At 38.4% G+C, this 17,599-nt stretch overlaps 1 protein-coding gene across 7 annotated transcripts in view; it reads left to right on the top strand.

Annotated features, from left to right (window-relative positions):
• CPEB2 (cytoplasmic polyadenylation element binding protein 2) overlaps positions 1-17,237 on the top strand; it is a 51,207-nt gene extending 33,970 nt beyond the window's left edge. For 6 of the 7 annotated variants that reach the window (XM_080932832.1, XM_080932831.1, XM_080932829.1 and 3 more), the window contains 6 exons: positions 5,714-5,884; positions 6,836-6,925; positions 8,922-9,040; positions 9,182-9,296; positions 11,541-11,722; positions 13,228-17,237. In XM_080932832.1, coding sequence (XP_080788958.1) covers positions 5,714-5,884; positions 6,836-6,925; positions 8,922-9,040; positions 9,182-9,296; positions 11,541-11,722; positions 13,228-13,455 — 905 coding nt within the window. In that variant the 3' untranslated portion in view covers positions 13,456-17,237. The remainder of the gene's footprint in view (positions 1-5,713; positions 5,885-6,835; positions 6,926-8,921; positions 9,041-9,181; positions 9,297-11,540; positions 11,723-13,227) is intronic. The other variant, XM_080932830.1, reaches the window with a different exon arrangement.
• Positions 17,238-17,599: the final 362 nt, after the last annotated feature.

Raw genomic sequence — 17,599 nt, 5'->3', positions numbered from 1 at the left:
CTGTTTTAAAGACTTCCCACTTGGCTGTAGTTAAATCAAAGAACTGCCAAAATAAATAACTTTGATATATTTCAGTTCCTTAATAATGTTAACAAGAACTTTAACTCAAGCTGGCTGTAGGTATTGATTTATGAAATGTACTTTTGGGATGATCAAAGTGTAATTATACTGAAAGTAATGAGCGAGAGATAGCTTTGTCTGAATGTCAGGAGCCTGGGGCCGTGGACCGTTGTGCAGCATTAGGAGAGGAGGGCGCACTGAAGCTCTGTGCATCAGGAAATTGCCTTTTTCTTGTAGTTGCTGGTTTGCCTAGTGTTGCTTCATTCTGAGAATGAACACACTGCTCTGGGTTGGACAAAGGTCAGCATTGTACTAGGAGGCCTGTAGGATTATTTAAGCCCTGTCACTCAGAATGTTCTATTTCTGTGTCTCAGTCTGTCCTGATAGAGGAGTAAACAGCTATTTTTTAGAAAAATAAAAATGCATACAGGACTATTTGAATAATAGAAATAAGAACTTATTTTCATTAATGTACTAAGGAATCATTTGAGGGAGAGCAGTTAACCCAAAAGTTGGTATATTGCATTGGGATGAAAAGATAAGAGAAATAACTTTAGAGGGAGCCAGCTTTGGAAGTTCAGCTGATGATGTTTGGTATATTCGCATTTAGATTTACGTGCCACTATATACAAAGAATTAGTAATGGTTTAATATAAACTATATTATTTATTTCCAACATTTTCCTTCCAATAATCTTGCGGAGTATACTGGTGTTCTGCCTTCCACATCTTTGATAATTCTAATAGTCATTAGAGAAAGGACAAAAATCTCTGAAATATGAAATAACATGAGTGGAGTAGCTCCACATAGGGTTAGTTGGCCATGGCCTCTGGGCACAGCCTGCTGTTTCTAAGTAGTGTGAGCTTCCATAGCTGCACTGGCATTATCTACTGTTGGCTTCTTTCCCATGCTGGTCACCTTGGAGATACAGGACAGTAGAGTTAAGTAGTCACAGCACAGAATGTACTGCTTGTAAAACTTAATTTACAGCCCCGAAGAAATGGTTATGCAAACTATGTCCTGTCATATGAATGTTTAAAGAAAATAAAATTTCAATAAATTTAATTTTAATGGAAATATTCCTAGAAATTAATTTTCAAAGATGTAAACTGCTAGCCTACTATTGATTTTCTTGGATCTTTCATCTTGTAAGAAAAGGGGAAAATTATTATTGGGACAAAAATCTCTTCATAGAATTGTTGTACATTAAATTGTAGTTCTTTCCTTTCTTTGGAAGAACATACCAAGTAAGGGACTGCTTGCTCTAACTGGTGGTACTCAAGAGAGTCCAGTCCTGAACCTATCCCCTTCTGTCTTGATAATTAGAGAGTAAGTCCTTGCGCCACACTGGAGGCCGTTTACAGCTTTCATCCTAGAAAGTAGGAAGGATGTTCAGATTCCCATTAACTTTAAATATATGTGCTTTCATATTTTTTACGTTTTACAGTAATATTCTAGTAATAAGATTATGGAATAATTTATAAAGATTGAAGAATTCTGTTTAGAGTCAATCTATAAAATGATTAACTCATGCAAACATTTTTCTTCCCATACCCTCACACTGTCATGTTGAGAAATGTTTGTTCTGAAGTTCCAGAATAAGTTCAAACCCTGGAAAATCAAGTGCAACAGTGACTGAGGATGTTAGCAAAGCATCCTCATCATCTTCTCTGACATGTACATATGTGCTGCACACATACTGTCCACAGGTCCATGGGTTGGGGCGGGGAGACAGCCAAGCTCAGAATCCAGTGCTGTTATCGTATTATATAGCAACAGCAACAGCATCTATGTATTTTCTAATCCTTTTTAATAGCAGTTTGAAATGTGTAACCTGAATTATAATTGTTGCAAGGACACTGAAGAATTTCCTACTAAAAGTATCCAAATTACTAATTATAGATTCTACCAATTATTTATTTTTATTGATTGGCAGAAGGAACCAAAATACCACATTATTATGCACCCAGCTTGAGTTTTCTAATGACCAAAGTGATGAACCTGGATTATCGTTTTAGTCAGTGACCTATATATTCTGTTACTTCCTCTTTTAAATGAGGATTTACATTCATCAGTTTATTTATTTATCAACCTTTTGAAATACAGCTATCACTGTTTTTGAGAAAATGAGAGTCTAGTGTTTGTGGCTAGTGAGGGAAATGTTCTCATTGCACTCTTTGTCCAGCTGAACGTTGGCTGATGCACAGTTCACAGTGTGTACAGTTACAGGGAACACAGTACTCAGTCACTCATCGACTGTTCGCAACAACGCATTTGCTTTGAAGTATAGGTACCAGGTTGTAGTTCATACAAATCTTAAGTTGCTTTAGGTCACCTCTTATTTCTCTTTAGAGTCTAAATATTTTTTATGTCTTTTTTTAATCAAAATAAAAGTCGTTTAGACTTTTTACATTGTATTTATTGTCTGTTAAGTTTGTATAAAATACTTGAAAATGAAATTGTGTGGTCAAAATACTAGCACTATTAGTATGTCTAAATTCAGTCTAGCATCTGGATTAGTCATTTCAATTTCTCTAAATCTAAGCAGTTGTTTCCCTAGTCATCTTACTTTCTATAAAATGTAGAGTTATTCAGTTAAATAAGTTGGGCAATTAATTAATGCACAGTTAATAGTAATAATAGATATTGATGGTGTTGCTTTAATTAAAGAAAAAAAGGAAGAAAGGGAGAAGAGAATGAAGATAGGAAGGAGGGATAGGCTGAGTACCCTAATCTGAAAATACAAATTCTAAGAAATAGCAAAACAAGAACCATCCCTGGACCAAGTGATTTACAGACAGGACATTTGACCTATAATCTAAAGTTGAAGAATTCTTTTCTATTACTCTCAAAGAAAATATCAACATTTATGTCTCATTGACCCTTATTTCTTATAGCAAAGGAAATTTAGAAATTCAAATTAATATAGTTACTCAGAATGGGTGTCTTTCATAACAATTGTTGAGTAATTCCGTTTTCCTTTAGGATCTTTCTTCTGTTACTTTAGCTCATAAAGTTTACACACTTATATCTAACACACACACACACACACACACACACACACACATGCATACATGTGTAAGTATATGTATTTGCATATATAGCATCAGCAATGAACACAGTTCCTACCTAAAAAGGAAGAAGAGAAAGTTTATGTGGGAATCAAGTATGAATGGCCACAGCCCAGAAACACTACTTCAGACTGCTTCCACTGATGGGTCCAGTGTGGCAGACTTTGTGTGGCTTTCATAGTCACAGAACTGAAGAACGTCAAGTAAACTGGTGGTAATAATCAGGCAGGGGTACCGTGTAGGGGTGCAGGAGTAGGTATGTTTTCTTTGCAGATTAGAGAATTAAAAGGCAAGAAAAATTTTAAAGTCAAGCAAAACCAAATTTTATTCAAAGAGGAAAATTTCATTAGAGTTTAAAAGAGAACCCTCAGAGAAGCCAAGCCATAATCTCATCAACTGCCCAGAGTAAGAGAAGAAGATGAGAGGAAGTAACCAGCCAGGACCTTTGGTTAATGCAGCATAAGGTCAACTACACCGTGGATAAGCACTTGGTGGTGAGAGATGCCTTAAAGAAAGAGCAAGGAAGCCTGAATTACAAGAGAAGGCATACTTAGGGTCTGGTAAGCATTGGAAAAGGAAGGAAAATGGAGTTACACCTTTCTGAGACACAGCCAAACTTGATGACATCCCTTAAGGACTGTGCTTGAGGGCAAGGGATCTGGGAAGGAAAAGTATGTCATTGAAGAGTTGTTCCACCAGTCTCTTTAGCCTGGTCTATAGTACACCTACCTTCTGAGGCGGACTTTGGCCAGACGATTGACTGGCACAACTAGGCTACCTTGGCTATGTTTTGGATAGCTTGGAGAGTTAGATCTCCACACAAGCCAGAGATGCCATCTTTTTGACCAGAAGAAACGAGTTTTCCATAATCGATTGCTACTATTGCTGTGTCAGTAAGCATGTTACAGCAGACTGAGAGATGTCTCTGTAGCTCTCAGATGCTGTCTGATGGACGAGGTTAGGGGTTCATGGAGGCTTCTCAGCTTTGTAGCATGGTGTGACATTTTTCCTGGGGACTCCATTTTAGACTGTCTTGCTCACTGTCGCAGGTGTGTAGCTCATCCCTCCTTCCCCAGCCAGTTCTCCACAGGATGCCATGCTCCTAGTTTTCTTTATTTATATCACATCACCATGGTAACATGTTAGTAGTTTTTAAGTATTTCTAGAATATGGTGCACATTATATAGAATGTATGCTTGTCTCTTTGCCCTAAAAGTATACCCTTCATTTAATCTTCAGTGAACAGCTTGGCTGCATCATTAACATTGCTTCTTCTATAATACATTTCTGAAGACTAGGCTTCCTTTGATGTCTGTATTGTACTAAATGTGCACAGGACAACATCTGATTGCATGTGACACCCAAACAGCTTCGTAAAAGCTGCCACCATCAAATATGCAGATAGCCTCAAACACAATTTTCATTTCTCGAAACTGTTGTTTTTTTTTTGCTCGGTGGTTGTTTTGTCTCCCTCCCTCCTGGTGCTGTTTTGCGTTGTCTCTCACCCGTCCTCCGCTCCGTGATGGAAGCCCCGTGCACGAGTGCTGCGGAGCCGTCTTCCTCACAGCTCTGGGCTTTTCTTCAGTTGTATAACACGCTGTTCTTGGGACGGTCACTCTTCTGTACTGCCCCCACCTTCCTGCGTGTTTGTCACCCAAGCAGCACTTGAAGCTTCTGTGTACTTTTACCACATGCCCTCTTGTACCTGGGTTTGACATTTGCTCCTTTAAATTCATCCACCATGTGACTTTCTTTGGCTCTTTTTTTTCCACTGTTGTTTCTCTTTCTTTTCCCGTCCTCAGTTTCCTGCCTTTCTTGTAGTTTGGATCCTCACTTAATCTATGCTTCCCTTTGTCTTCCTTGGTCATAGAAAGTTACTTTTGTTTTCTGGGCTCCTGAATGCAGGCAGTTTTCTGCAAGTGGTTATATCGCGTGCGTGCGTGCGTGTGTGTGTGTGTGTGTATTTCTTGAGGATAAAGGTACTATATTACCAGGTCATTTTATTTTGTGTGAACATACGGGTCGTCTAACATGAGCATTACTTCACAAGTGAACTGGACATGTCCTGTGCAGTGGGCTTAGACAGGAACTAGAATCCTAAGACAGTGTTCTGCACTTGTGCATGTGACTGTCACAGATGACAGCTTACCTCAAGAATATAGAGAAGTGCAGCTTACAGCTTACTGCAGCATCTTGCTTTCTTGGTGCTTTGGTTGTTTCGCTCTGTGTCCTCTTATCTATTTGACTTAATCCTGTTTCCTTTCTATCACCGGTTTCTAAAGAATCCTGTTGTACATTCAGGCCTGAGTGTTTCCTATACCTTAGCTTCGTTCTGCAATCCATAGAAATGTGAAATGAGCTAGTAGATGTATTGTTTATGTGCTGTAGTTATTGGGACTCTTTTTTTCTTTTGGTTGGGATTGGACTTAGGGCCTCATCTATCAGGTGAGTATCTGCTCCTGATCTACTTCCGCAGCTCAGTGACTATTTGTGAGTCACTGCGGTCACTTCTCGGTACTGTCACCAGTCTATCTGTCTTAGTTTGTAATCTGAGATTGTTTGTATTTATTGTTACATTTTAGGTCGATCGTCCCTGTTTCCGATCGATGATAGCTTGTTGGATGATGGTCACAGTGATCAAGTTGGTGTTTTAAATTCACCAACATGTTACTCAGCTCATCAAAATGGAGAACGAATAGAACGCTTCTCTCGAAAAGTTTTTGTCGGTGGGCTTCCTCCAGATATTGATGAAGGTAAGTTTATCCTGTTTTAAAAACAGGCAGAAACCAAAAATAAAACAAAACCAAAAAACCCAACAGAGTAAAATGTAGTTTTGAGCTGATGAAACATGAAGATAATTGAACAAGTACCTTTAAGGTCTGTTTTGATATAACGTTACACCATGTTCTAGTCATATTAGTTTACTTAAAGATAGAGACACACAGTATAAAATCCAATAAGGAAGTAGAAACAGAACATAAGATAGGAAATTAGTATTATGAAAATGATAGTAAATGTGTAAAAATATGCATTAAAGAAAAGTTACTTAAGATAAAAGTTAAAAAATATTTAAAGTATTTTTGTAATGTTATGGAAAATCTCCCCATTTGTTAGTAGCCCACGGAGAGATACTGCTAAATTGGGAGCTAGTTTTTAGTATTGTTTGTACATGTGTAAATGTATCCTGCATATGCTAACATATATTAGAGTAGAACGTTAACTGACCGTATGGTATTGAATTTCAGTGAAACTATCTGGCTTATGTTAACCTTAGTGTATTTTACTAACAGTCCTACTAGTCTTGATTTAGTAACTGACAGTTCAGCTAGTCTTGCTTCAGTACACCTTATCCCAACAAAAACCTGGTTTTACTTGTGAACACCAATGGTTGTTTTAGTTAACTTGATAATAATGGCACGTTTCAGTCTAATGCTAGTTATGATGGAGTATACTACAAAGCCATCAATACTGTGAACTGTGAAATGTTAGTTTGTGTGCTGCTTAAAATGAATTTATTTTGATGAAAATGGCTACATTTTATATGGTGTTTTAATTAAGAGCATTAGATATTTTTCCTGTTGACAATATACTTAAGCTGTTCAAAATACTTCAGACATTAAATTTTCCTAGTACTTAGAAATATGGAATTTCTTGGAGCGAATCTTTGGAACTAATTTGTGATGTACATTCTGTCCTCTCCGAAGATGAGATCACTGCCAGCTTCCGAAGATTTGGACCTTTGGTAGTAGATTGGCCCCATAAAGCAGAAAGCAAGTCCTATTTTCCACCAAAAGGTAAGAGGTGTATTATTAATATTTGCAAAGGAAATAATGTCAATAATTTGGGGCTTACATTTAGAACTGACCTTAAGTACCTTCCTATAAATGCTAGTGACTTGTGGACCCGGAACACGGCCTACCCAGTGAAGGCTCTTGCCACAGCCTGAGTTCTCCCTACACCCACATGAAGATAGAAGGGAGAACTGACTCCTAAAAGTTGTTCTCTGACATTCGCATATACACAGATAAGGAAATGAACTTTTTAAAAAGCTAATACTTTGTAGAGCCCATCAGCCTGAGCTGAGCGAGGCAGAGTAAGAACTACTCTAGTTTACTTGCAGCCATTTAAGAGTCAAGGAGATGGACAATTTTCTAATGATCTAATAAGTTCGGATGAATATACATTTCAATATTTCTCTGCCTAAAGCATTATTTTATAAGGAATGTGGATTCACACTTACAGAACAGTATTTTCAATGTCGAGTCAAGATGCACATGAAATGATTCATTTATATTTTATACAAATAAAACTATTTAAGTGCAAGCGTTCAGATGATAGTATGACACGGCATTGGGGAAGTAACTGGTTGATATTTTTAATTCACTATCAAATACTGTTTTTAAACTTCCTGTTTTATAAAAAAAACAATCTGCCAGCAGAATTAGCAAAACATTCCAAGGCAGGGGCATGTGGAAGGACTGTGGGACCCCACGTACCCTGCAGATAGGCTCTGCCCTAATGAGATGGAAAAGCTGTACAGTGAGGGGAAGAGCCCTGTGAAGGTGCAGCCTACTGAACAGGAGAGAAATCTTCACAACTCTACATGTGACGTGGATTAATACCTAGAATATTCAGAGATTCAAAATAATAGACCAACAAGAAAGAAAGCACATGACCCAACCAAAAATGGACTTAGGAACTGAAGAAATATATTTATTTCTACAAATAAAACTACGAATGGCCAATAAATCATTTTAAAAGCATTTGACAGTTTAGTCGTCAGAGAAATGCAAATTACAACTACTGTGAGATTCCATCTCATCCTAATAAGAATGAATATCAGGAAAACTTAAAAGACAGCAAATGCTTGTGGGGATTCAGGGAAAGAAGGTCCCTCTCTACCTACTCACTCACTGGTGGGGACAGAGCAAACCCAGCCAGCCGCTCGGAAGGTCAGGCAGCAGAGTACCGTCCTCCTCCAAGCCTGTGCTCGGCTCTGCTGCGTCTCTCTAGGGGTCTCTTGTCATGAGCTTCTGGTGCCTCTGTCCTGGAATATTGCCTAATGCTTTTTGTTCTGTTTTGTGTTCGTGTATACATATCATTTAATTATTCTGATGGCTATATCTTTCCTGATAGCAAAGTATTATAAACTTAAAATATAAAACTTGAAGATATTCTAAAATTAAATAATACTAAAATATTAAACTTTACAAAATTTAAAAATTTTACTTTAAACAGTTTTTTAGTATATTGGTCTAGAGGTTGGTTATTATAGAATAGTTATAGTCCCTTGAAACTTGGTTTATATCAAAATTAGCTCCCTAAAGTGTTTGTTTTCAAGAATATTTATAGTTTTTCTACCAATTATAAATGAATAGAGTGTAGTTTTAATCTTGCATAGTCTTATCTATGGAAGTCTCTCTTGGTGCAGGTATGTTTAATGACTTGAAGATTTTTTTAATGTAATCAAATACTGTATCAAATGATGCACTTTTGTACTGCATCAGAGCTTTGAGTTCTGAGTCCACCTTGACCTCACCATCACCATTGTCTGACGGACTGGACTGTGGTACTGTACACTGACTGCCATAGGACCTGTCAGAGCTATCAGTCTTTCTCCCTCTTCCTCCCCTTCCACACCCAAGTCTGTGTGTGTGCCATGTCTGTGTTCTCCTGTGGAAAACAGAATGATCCAAACCTACTTGATGGGCTGTATTTATTTTTTAACAGTACTTTAATTGAGGTAAAGTCTCTTGTTTGACATGTACATCCTTTTCATGGTTATTCCAGGCTATGCGTTCCTCCTCTTTCAAGAAGAGAGCTCAGTCCAGGCGCTCATTGACGCTTGCATCGAGGAAGATGGAAAGCTCTACTTGTGTGTCTCCAGCCCTACCATCAAAGACAAGCCTGTAAGTGCCTCTACAGGAGCCATGCCCTACCAAGGCAGGCTTTCAAATCAGTATGTTTAAATTACCATTTAAAAATTTAAGACTGCATTTAAAAAAATTAAACAGTAAGAGGAGTGAGACCAAATGTAATTTTCTCCATAGGTTCAAATCCGTCCTTGGAATTTAAGTGATAGTGATTTCGTCATGGATGGTTCTCAGCCTTTGGATCCTCGAAAAACAATTTTTGTTGGAGGTGTTCCTAGGCCATTAAGGGCTGGTAAGTAGAATCTCTAAATCAGAAATATTGGGATTCTCATTTTCTTGACTTTGGAATCTATGGAAGTACGTATTTTTATGCATTTGAATTATTAACTAAATTAGAATTTTAAATGAGTGAATTATATAAAGGTTTGTTTCTCAGTAACCAGGAACCAAAAATCTGAAGGACATCCAGTAGGATATAGTTATAGATGTGTAAATTTACTACATATGCATTCTATGTGGTATCACACCATCTGAAAGCAGCCTCTTTAAGTCAGGGAGATATGAATTAACTATTCACACATGTAGATGCTTAAAGAATTTGATGGCAGATGTAAAGAATGATGATTGGGAATAGAAGTCTATATGTGTGTATGTGTGTGTTTAGTATGTTTATGTTTAGAATATGCTATGATGTGATATCTAAAAGATGTATGAGCTAATAAAAATGATTGTCTAGAGTTTAGCAACGGGACCATTAAGAAAAGTGTGCTGCAGACAAATGTTCCAAACCCTTCAGGCAGCGTTTCCTGAGTGCAGAGCAGAGTAAATTCATGGAAGGACTGTAGAAAGTCGAGTGGCTGACCTGGGGATGAACAGATCAATAGGAGAGATAGAAAAACATTAAAAAACACCGATCGAAGTTAGATCATGCAAGTCTAATGGACTAATTGATATGCATCCCTAGAATAATAGTGTTTAAGCAAAAGAGAGCCATAATCACATGTATTTTTGAAAGGTCACATGACCTGATTATGTATGAGGGAAAACAGGGTCTTAGTAAATGTGTGTAAGGGTCTCTTGTATGGCAGTGGAGAACCAGGTAAACAGATACTTGAATATTTGGGTAGAAGATAGAAGGCTGAATCCCATCTTCAGTCTGAAGGTGCAGGATAGTTGTTTACCTTGGAGGTAGCTGTGAGAAACAGCAGAGGAGGGTAGGTTAAGGGTGATGGTGTCTGGGTTCTCAACAGAAGTTCATGGCCCCATTCAGAAGTCTGAAGTAGAAATTTCAGTTAAACCATGCGGTGTCTACTATGATGTCTTAAAAAATAATTATTTCTAGTGGTTTGGAAATAAATGGGAGAGGAAGGATGAAAGACACACGGATAGGGGATAGGCTTGTTTCTGTAAACCAGATGAAAGATGACGGTGACCTTTAAACCGAGTATGACTGAGGGAAGTGGGCAGGTTGGCTCCTCACTGTGCTCTGAAAAGCAGCTCCATGGACGCCCTGCATGGTGGAGGAAGTGATGAAGTCTGAAATCTTGACTCAGTAACTTGAGCCTCTGTCTCTTTCACAGTTGAGTCAGCAAAGACTCATTGGAACATGTTTCGTGAAATAGAGGAAGATAGTGTTTTGTGTGGTCCTTTAGCATGCTATGTGTTGTGAGATCACAAGGTCTCTGGTAGACAGTTGCTTTTGTGAGTTTGGAACTCAGATTCCACAAATATGTAAAATTCAGGATCGTAAAGGTACAATCACAGGTGGTACTTCAATACATATCAGAGAATGAAGACACTAAAACGGTGTAGACAAAGGTACCAAGATGGAACCTTAAGGTGTTCTGACATTGAAAAGTGAGAGTAGGAAGTTACTAGTGAAGTGAATTGTCAGCAGAATGGAAAAATATTGCCAGACTAGGAAATAGATTAGCTGTGAGCAGGACTGCCTGCAGGAAGATTGAGCACTGGACTTACCCAGAGGGCAAGTCGATCTTAACAAGAACAGTTAGAGTGGAGTCATAGGGTGCCAATCGTTAAGGTGTACAGACAGATGTGAGGACAGTCTGGCTACCGATCTGCTGCCCATTGGTCACCAGAATGATTGAGCTAGTCTGGCCTCACACCATGCTGAGTGTTCTCCCACCAGCACGGCCTGTCAGAGAGGACAAGATTTTCCTATAGAAGAGGAGACCCGTGCAGGTGGAACGAGTGAGAGAAACACTGCATTTCAGAAGGGAGGGTAGGCAAAGCCATGCCCTTCTGGAAAAAGAGTGAATGAGAGAGACGCCGATAAAAGAGTTAGGCTTTAATAAAAGACCATGACACGTTGTACACCAGAGCACAAGACAGTGCATATGGTGGTAATGAGTCCAACTTTGCAGGAAGCAAGTGGCTTGGGGGTTCCTTGTTTTGCTTTTCTCGGTGACAGAATGCCTGCTGACGTGTGCACAGCTCTGGCTCCCAGGCTGTCCTAACGGCTGCTTTGTGTTAGCGGTCTCTAGATTTACTCACCGTCAATGTCTTCTCTTTGAAGTGGAACTTGCTATGATCATGGACCGGCTGTACGGTGGTGTATGTTACGCAGGAATCGATACAGATCCAGAACTAAAATACCCGAAAGGTGCTGGGCGAGTTGCGTTCTCCAATCAGCAGAGCTACATTGCTGCCATCAGCGCTCGCTTTGTTCAGCTTCAGCATGGTGACATTGACAAACGTGTAAGTTACACCCCGGCAAGTCATCTGTTTCTTACTTATTACTTAGTAGGTGCTTTCACCATAATATGGCTCAAACACTTATTTCCCTTTGACTATTAATATTATATCTGTGAAATATAAATTTCTCTGTGAACTTTAAAGGCATTACATAAAAGTATAGATGTGATTCTAAAGCTGTGTCAAGAATTGTTATCAGCCAGTAAGTCCCAGCTGCCTATGGAGGCAGTTTATACAAACTTGTGCCCAGGACAAAGTGCTTGGGGCCAAGCCACATGTCTGCCGTAATCTCCGGCAAACATCTCCCTCTGTGCAAGTTTTCCAAACTCAAACATTGGGAAGGAGTGCCAGCCAGTCTTTGGGTTAGTAAGGACTTCAAGTGTCCATAGATCCTTAGAGAAACTGGCTGATGACAGGAAGTGCTAGTTAAGAGCTAGTTTTCACTTTTAAAAACCAAAATCCAGACACTAATTTATTTCTGTAAATCATTTAACCTAAACTTGGAAACATTAGTCCATTGGTAGCATAGATTGGGTCACCAGAGAAACGGCTTTGAGAAGCCCTGTGAAGGAGAGCTGAGAGGCTGTCCTACTGAGTCCGGACACTGGTTACCATCTAAAGCAGGAGAGCAAGCTTTAGCACTAAAATCTGTGAACTGTACATAACTATTCTGAAAGACTGACACCATCTCGTCAGCCAGGGATTCGTTCATAAGGTTACACGTCAGCTAGGCTGCTGTTGCGCGTGACACGGCTTCCCAAAACCATCCCGGGCCTTACTTCTTCCATGTGCTATTTCACCCTCTCAACACCACCCACCAGTCTATCTATCATTCTCAGTTTGAAGATGGGGAGACAGGTCAAGAGAGTCTTGTCTAGAGCCAGCTAAGATCAGACATCATTTGCTGAGTCAGCCCTTCACAGTGAGTCCTTATTTATAAAGAAGTCTGGACATGCCCTGAGCCACATTAGCCACATTTCTGGCTTGTTTGCAGCAATTATTGCAAGCAAGCTGCAGCTCTGACATGCAGTGGAGCGGCTGCTGCAGTCCTAGGCAGTTGATCCTAGAATAAAGGAAAAATATAAGGAGAAATGAGTCTTTCATAATGGGCTGATAATCCCTTATGAGTTTTGCTCACAATTTGAAAATATTAATGCTAGCATACAGGTGTTTCAAAGATGTTACAAAAGTAAAAGAAGGTCTCAAATCATTAATATGACTTTTCTCTTTGGAAAATAGAGTCAAAGGGCACTTAGCCACCCCTGAAGGAAACGTGTTGAAATAAATGAACTCGTGTTTAACCATTCAAGCTCAGTGCCAGTTATAAATGTGAAACCTGATACACAAGTCGTCAGCACACAGGCAAATTGGCTCGCACTTAGCCTCAGGAAGCTGTTTCCACAAGACACTGCCTCTTCTTTTTCTCTAGAGCAGTATGAACATTTAAACTCATGCTGAATTTTATTTCTGCAGCAGACTCCACAGAGGCTGTCTTTCTTGTGTTGCAGGTGGAGGTGAAGCCATATGTGCTGGATGACCAGATGTGTGACGAGTGCCAGGGTGCGCGCTGCGGTGGGAAGTTTGCCCCCTTTTTCTGTGCCAATGTCACCTGCCTGCAGTATTACTGTGAGTTTTGTTGGGCAAATATCCACTCTCGTGCAGGACGCGAGTTCCATAAGCCATTGGTGAAGGAAGGTGCTGATCGTCCACGTCAGATCCACTTCCGCTGGAACTAAGTGTAGCAAACTGGCCTCGGTCTAACAGGAAGGGAAGGGTGCATGTGGCTTACTGTGCTGAAGACACTGGCGTGCAGAAGAAATAAGTGCATTCTTCTGCTTCTCACCTAGCTCTCGAACATGCATCGTTATCAGCAGCCGAAACACTACAAGCCTCTTGTTTCTCACCAAAACCCTACATCTCAGGCTTACTAATTTTTGTGATATTTTCATGTTAAAATAAAATGTTTTTTTGTATTTTCTCCAAGTTATTTTTATATGTAAAGTTAAAATTAGATATGAGAATGTTTTGCGTAGGGGCAACACAGTCTGCTGCTATATAGTGGGTGAAGCGTGCACTTATTTCTTAACATGGGTTTTTAACTTCAAGATCTGCCCCAGTACTTTACCAAAGGTAGCAAAATAATAGTGAAGATGGAATATGTCTGCTACAAATGCTTATTTTTATTGTTGCTGTTTTCAGTGTGTACATAAACTAAAAATTACGGTTGATTTTGTTGCTCTCCATTTTGACTTGCAAGAAATAATACCTCAAGATAATCTGATTTATTAGCTATTTTTAAACATTTTTAATCACAAGCTGTATTAGCTTTGCTGCTATATAGGTGTTATGTGTAAATGTCACCTATTAATACGGGATTGAAAACGTTAGAGACACACTGCATTGCGGATGAAATGCAGGCAGCACAATATGGCCGAGACTGCCATAGTTTAGAGTGTGAAACGATGCATGTTTACTTCCTGTGTCCACCATATGCATGCCCTCGGACATTAACTAGTGAGCTGAGGTACTGCAGATGCTCACAAAGCTCTCTTGAATCTAGGTAGCATGAACAAATTAGAGAATTTGTTTCTTTACAAAAAGCAAACTTGCATGCATTCTTGTGACTTCAAGTTAAAAATGTTGTCCTACATGTGTACAATATGCAAATTAGTTTTAGATTAGAGAGTGCAGCCATTTTGTGATCTGGTCAGTAGTGGAATTCGATTTTATGCAGACTGGATGTAATATTTGTAATCCCTGTGCAATTTTGTGATGTGCGGTTCTAATTCATGTGCGGTGATAGAGTACAGATAAAAGATTGAATAAAAAAAAAAACACAGGAATTTTCAAGAAGTTGATTTTAGCCCCTTTGATAGTTCATGGTTAAGACATCCTTTAAAAACCAAAGATGGCCAGCACACTGCTAACCAGTCACCGAATGTGAGACCCATGGAAAGCCCATACTTTAAAAGAGGGTTTTATAGAAGAACACAGAACTTTAGTGAAGTCAAAATGGAGATGGGAAATATAACAGATGGCTAGTTGCATACAATTTACCTTTAAGGCAATGGTGAAATCTGGCTTACATTTGCTTACATGTTTGACCTATGTATCTGGGGTCTTCTGTCTAAACTGGGGTCACTGTTGCATGGAGCATTGTTATTCTTGATGGTTAAGAATTGCTTTTTAAAGACTTTGATGAAGGAAATTCAGTAATGACTTTGCTTGCATTTTTTTTCTTTTTTCTTTATTGAGGGAGTTGCGTGGAAACATGCACGGTTCTGACCTAGAACATCGTTCGTTCCTGGTGGTTTTCCTCTTTAGAGCATCCTAACAGCAGCTAGCCGCTGTGTTAATAATGTAGGAGTTACCCTGCAGTCTAAGCAAAGCACCCCACATGGTAAATGTTTTTTTGTTGTTGTTAGTTTTTTTTTTTTTTTATTTTTTTAGTGCAGAACTAAGATTTTTGACTCTAAAGAGAGAAAATTGCAAGGGTATGGCCTGTGCAGCAAACCCTTGGGACAATCCTTCACGTGAGCAAAGCGCTCATCTCAGCATTGGTTGTTGATGGTATGCTTTTTTGTACTGTAGAAATGCGTGGTTCATGTCTAACTCTGCTGTTTTATTGTGGTTGTGGCTCAAGTTTTTAGTGTTTGATGTTGATGCTGTTTTCAGAGGAGCTCTTTACTAATTTATTTGTCTGTGTCCCAACCTGTGACTCCCAGAGACCCTCCATCCAGAGTTTCTGGAGCATTCTTTTCTACCCTCACCCTGCCAGACCTGGTCCATTTTGACATTTGTTATGCACTATTTTTATATCTCTGTGAGAGATTTTTCCAGCAGTCAGCTATTTTATGGCACACTTTTTTTGACTGATGACATCTCCTTTGCTATACCTCAATTTTGGAATTTAGAAAAGAAATCAGTAGTTTTGCAATGTTAATTATTTAGATATTTAATTTCGCAGATTTTACACTTTATTTTCATAATTTCTGCTTAATGTTTAAAATTGAAGAGCCTTTTCATATATTAAATAATGAACTCTAAAATAAATTATATGATGAAATAATTGGAGATGCCGAAAATCATCTTCCCTTCTTAAACTGAAGTAAATATTTGAAGTGAAGGGAAATGCAAGAGAAACACCTTCTCCTACCAGGGTGAATGTGACCGAAACGCTGGTTTGTGTCACCTTCGTTCCTGTTAGGACAAAGCTCATTGGTCTAATACTGTGTCCCTCCCCACCTCTCCCCTACCTCTGATTTGTTTCATTTTCTGTTTGTTTGGGGATTATTTTCCCTTTTATGTACTACATTCTTACTTTCTAACTGGTAAACACTGTATTAGAGTTTTTTTTAATTTACAGATCATATTTATTTTACTATTTTTGTAGAAAATTATTAATTTTGATTGTATTTTTGTATTTTCAAAGCTTCTTCATTTGTGTTCCCTAAATGTTCATATTGCTGCCCAAAAGTATGAATGACTGTGGAGGAAAAGTACTTTAAAAATCCACACTTTTTGTTAAGAAGGAAACATTTAGCATTTATATATTTGTGTATGGAAAACACTTGATATTTTATCCCTGTTGCATCTGGCTGCACGAGCCTCTCCTCAAAGATGCCACAAAACTTGAATATAACACATTTTGGAAGGCTGACTAACCTCGATTCTGTGTTGTGATGTGCAATACTGTTTCTAATGTTTGTATAAAGATACAGTGTAAACCTTTTTAATGCAAATTTATTTTTTTCATTGCATATTTTGCAGACTTTATCCACAGTGTCATTTTTTACTGTCAGAAAAGATGCCCCTTTTGTCATTGCAACTATTTTTTAAACCCAGAAATCTTTGTACTGATGTAAATGATTGTAGTTATTTTGGATAGTGTTTTGCTAACAAAAGGAGAGACTTTTTTCATGCATATTTCTATTTTGTTTTTTTGGGTTTTATTTTATTTTAATAGTAGTAAAATACTTGGAATAATTTTTCATATTCTTGTCATTAATATTATTTTGTATTTTTATGTGAAAATATATAATTTTATGACACTAATTGCTAAAGTTTATTTTATGTTGAATTATTTTTGGAGCTGAAATCTTTGTAATATTAAAGCAACTAGTTTCTAATTCCCAGTTTCTGTATAGAATCGCACAAGTGGTTTATGGAGTGTTTGGATTGTAACTATAAATGGTTCTTTGATATGCAAATTAATATTTTCAGTTGATTTTATTTTATATTCCTAATGGGGTGTTAAAGCCGTTTTTTATTTTTTTCTAAATAAAAAGAGAACCCATGCTTTTATGGACACTAGGTAAAACGCCTTCAGCTTAAAATTTTTGTTAAATAATTTAGTTTATTTTATTGTTATCTTCCAGGTGTCTAAATCTCCAGTCTGTCTGTTGTACTGGTAATTTAACTCTGTAATGGAATAGTTTGCTGCCAACTATTTATATTAAGTAATTTTTAAATATTTGTAATATTGTTGACTGACTAATAAACTATTAAGTTATTGGCATTGCTGTGAAATCTTATTCTACAGCTCACATCATTTACACTGTCCAGAGCAGTGGAACTGTAGTTCACACCATTCACACTGTGGGGAGCATTCCCACTCTGGGGAGCAGTGAAACTGTCCTTTGCTCAGAGGCATCAATCGTTCAAGCCACTCCACAGTGTAGTGTGCGGGTGGGAGACACTGCAGAAGAGCCTGGGAGCCGCTTTGTACCCATGCTAGTTCCATGCCCCTTTCTGCACCTAGCCCTCACACGCCTCAGAAGTCTCTCGCAGTACCTCTCAAGTGTTACCTTATCTCACTTGATGCTTTACTGAGTACGTCAAGGATTGCTAGATAGTGCCATGGGGAGTACTGATGATCCT

This window comes from Micromys minutus (genome assembly GCF_963924665.1).
Source record: "Micromys minutus genome assembly, chromosome: 1".
NCBI lineage: Eukaryota > Metazoa > Chordata > Mammalia > Rodentia > Muridae > Micromys > Micromys minutus.
This window is presented reverse-complemented; position numbering and strand designations above follow the sequence as displayed.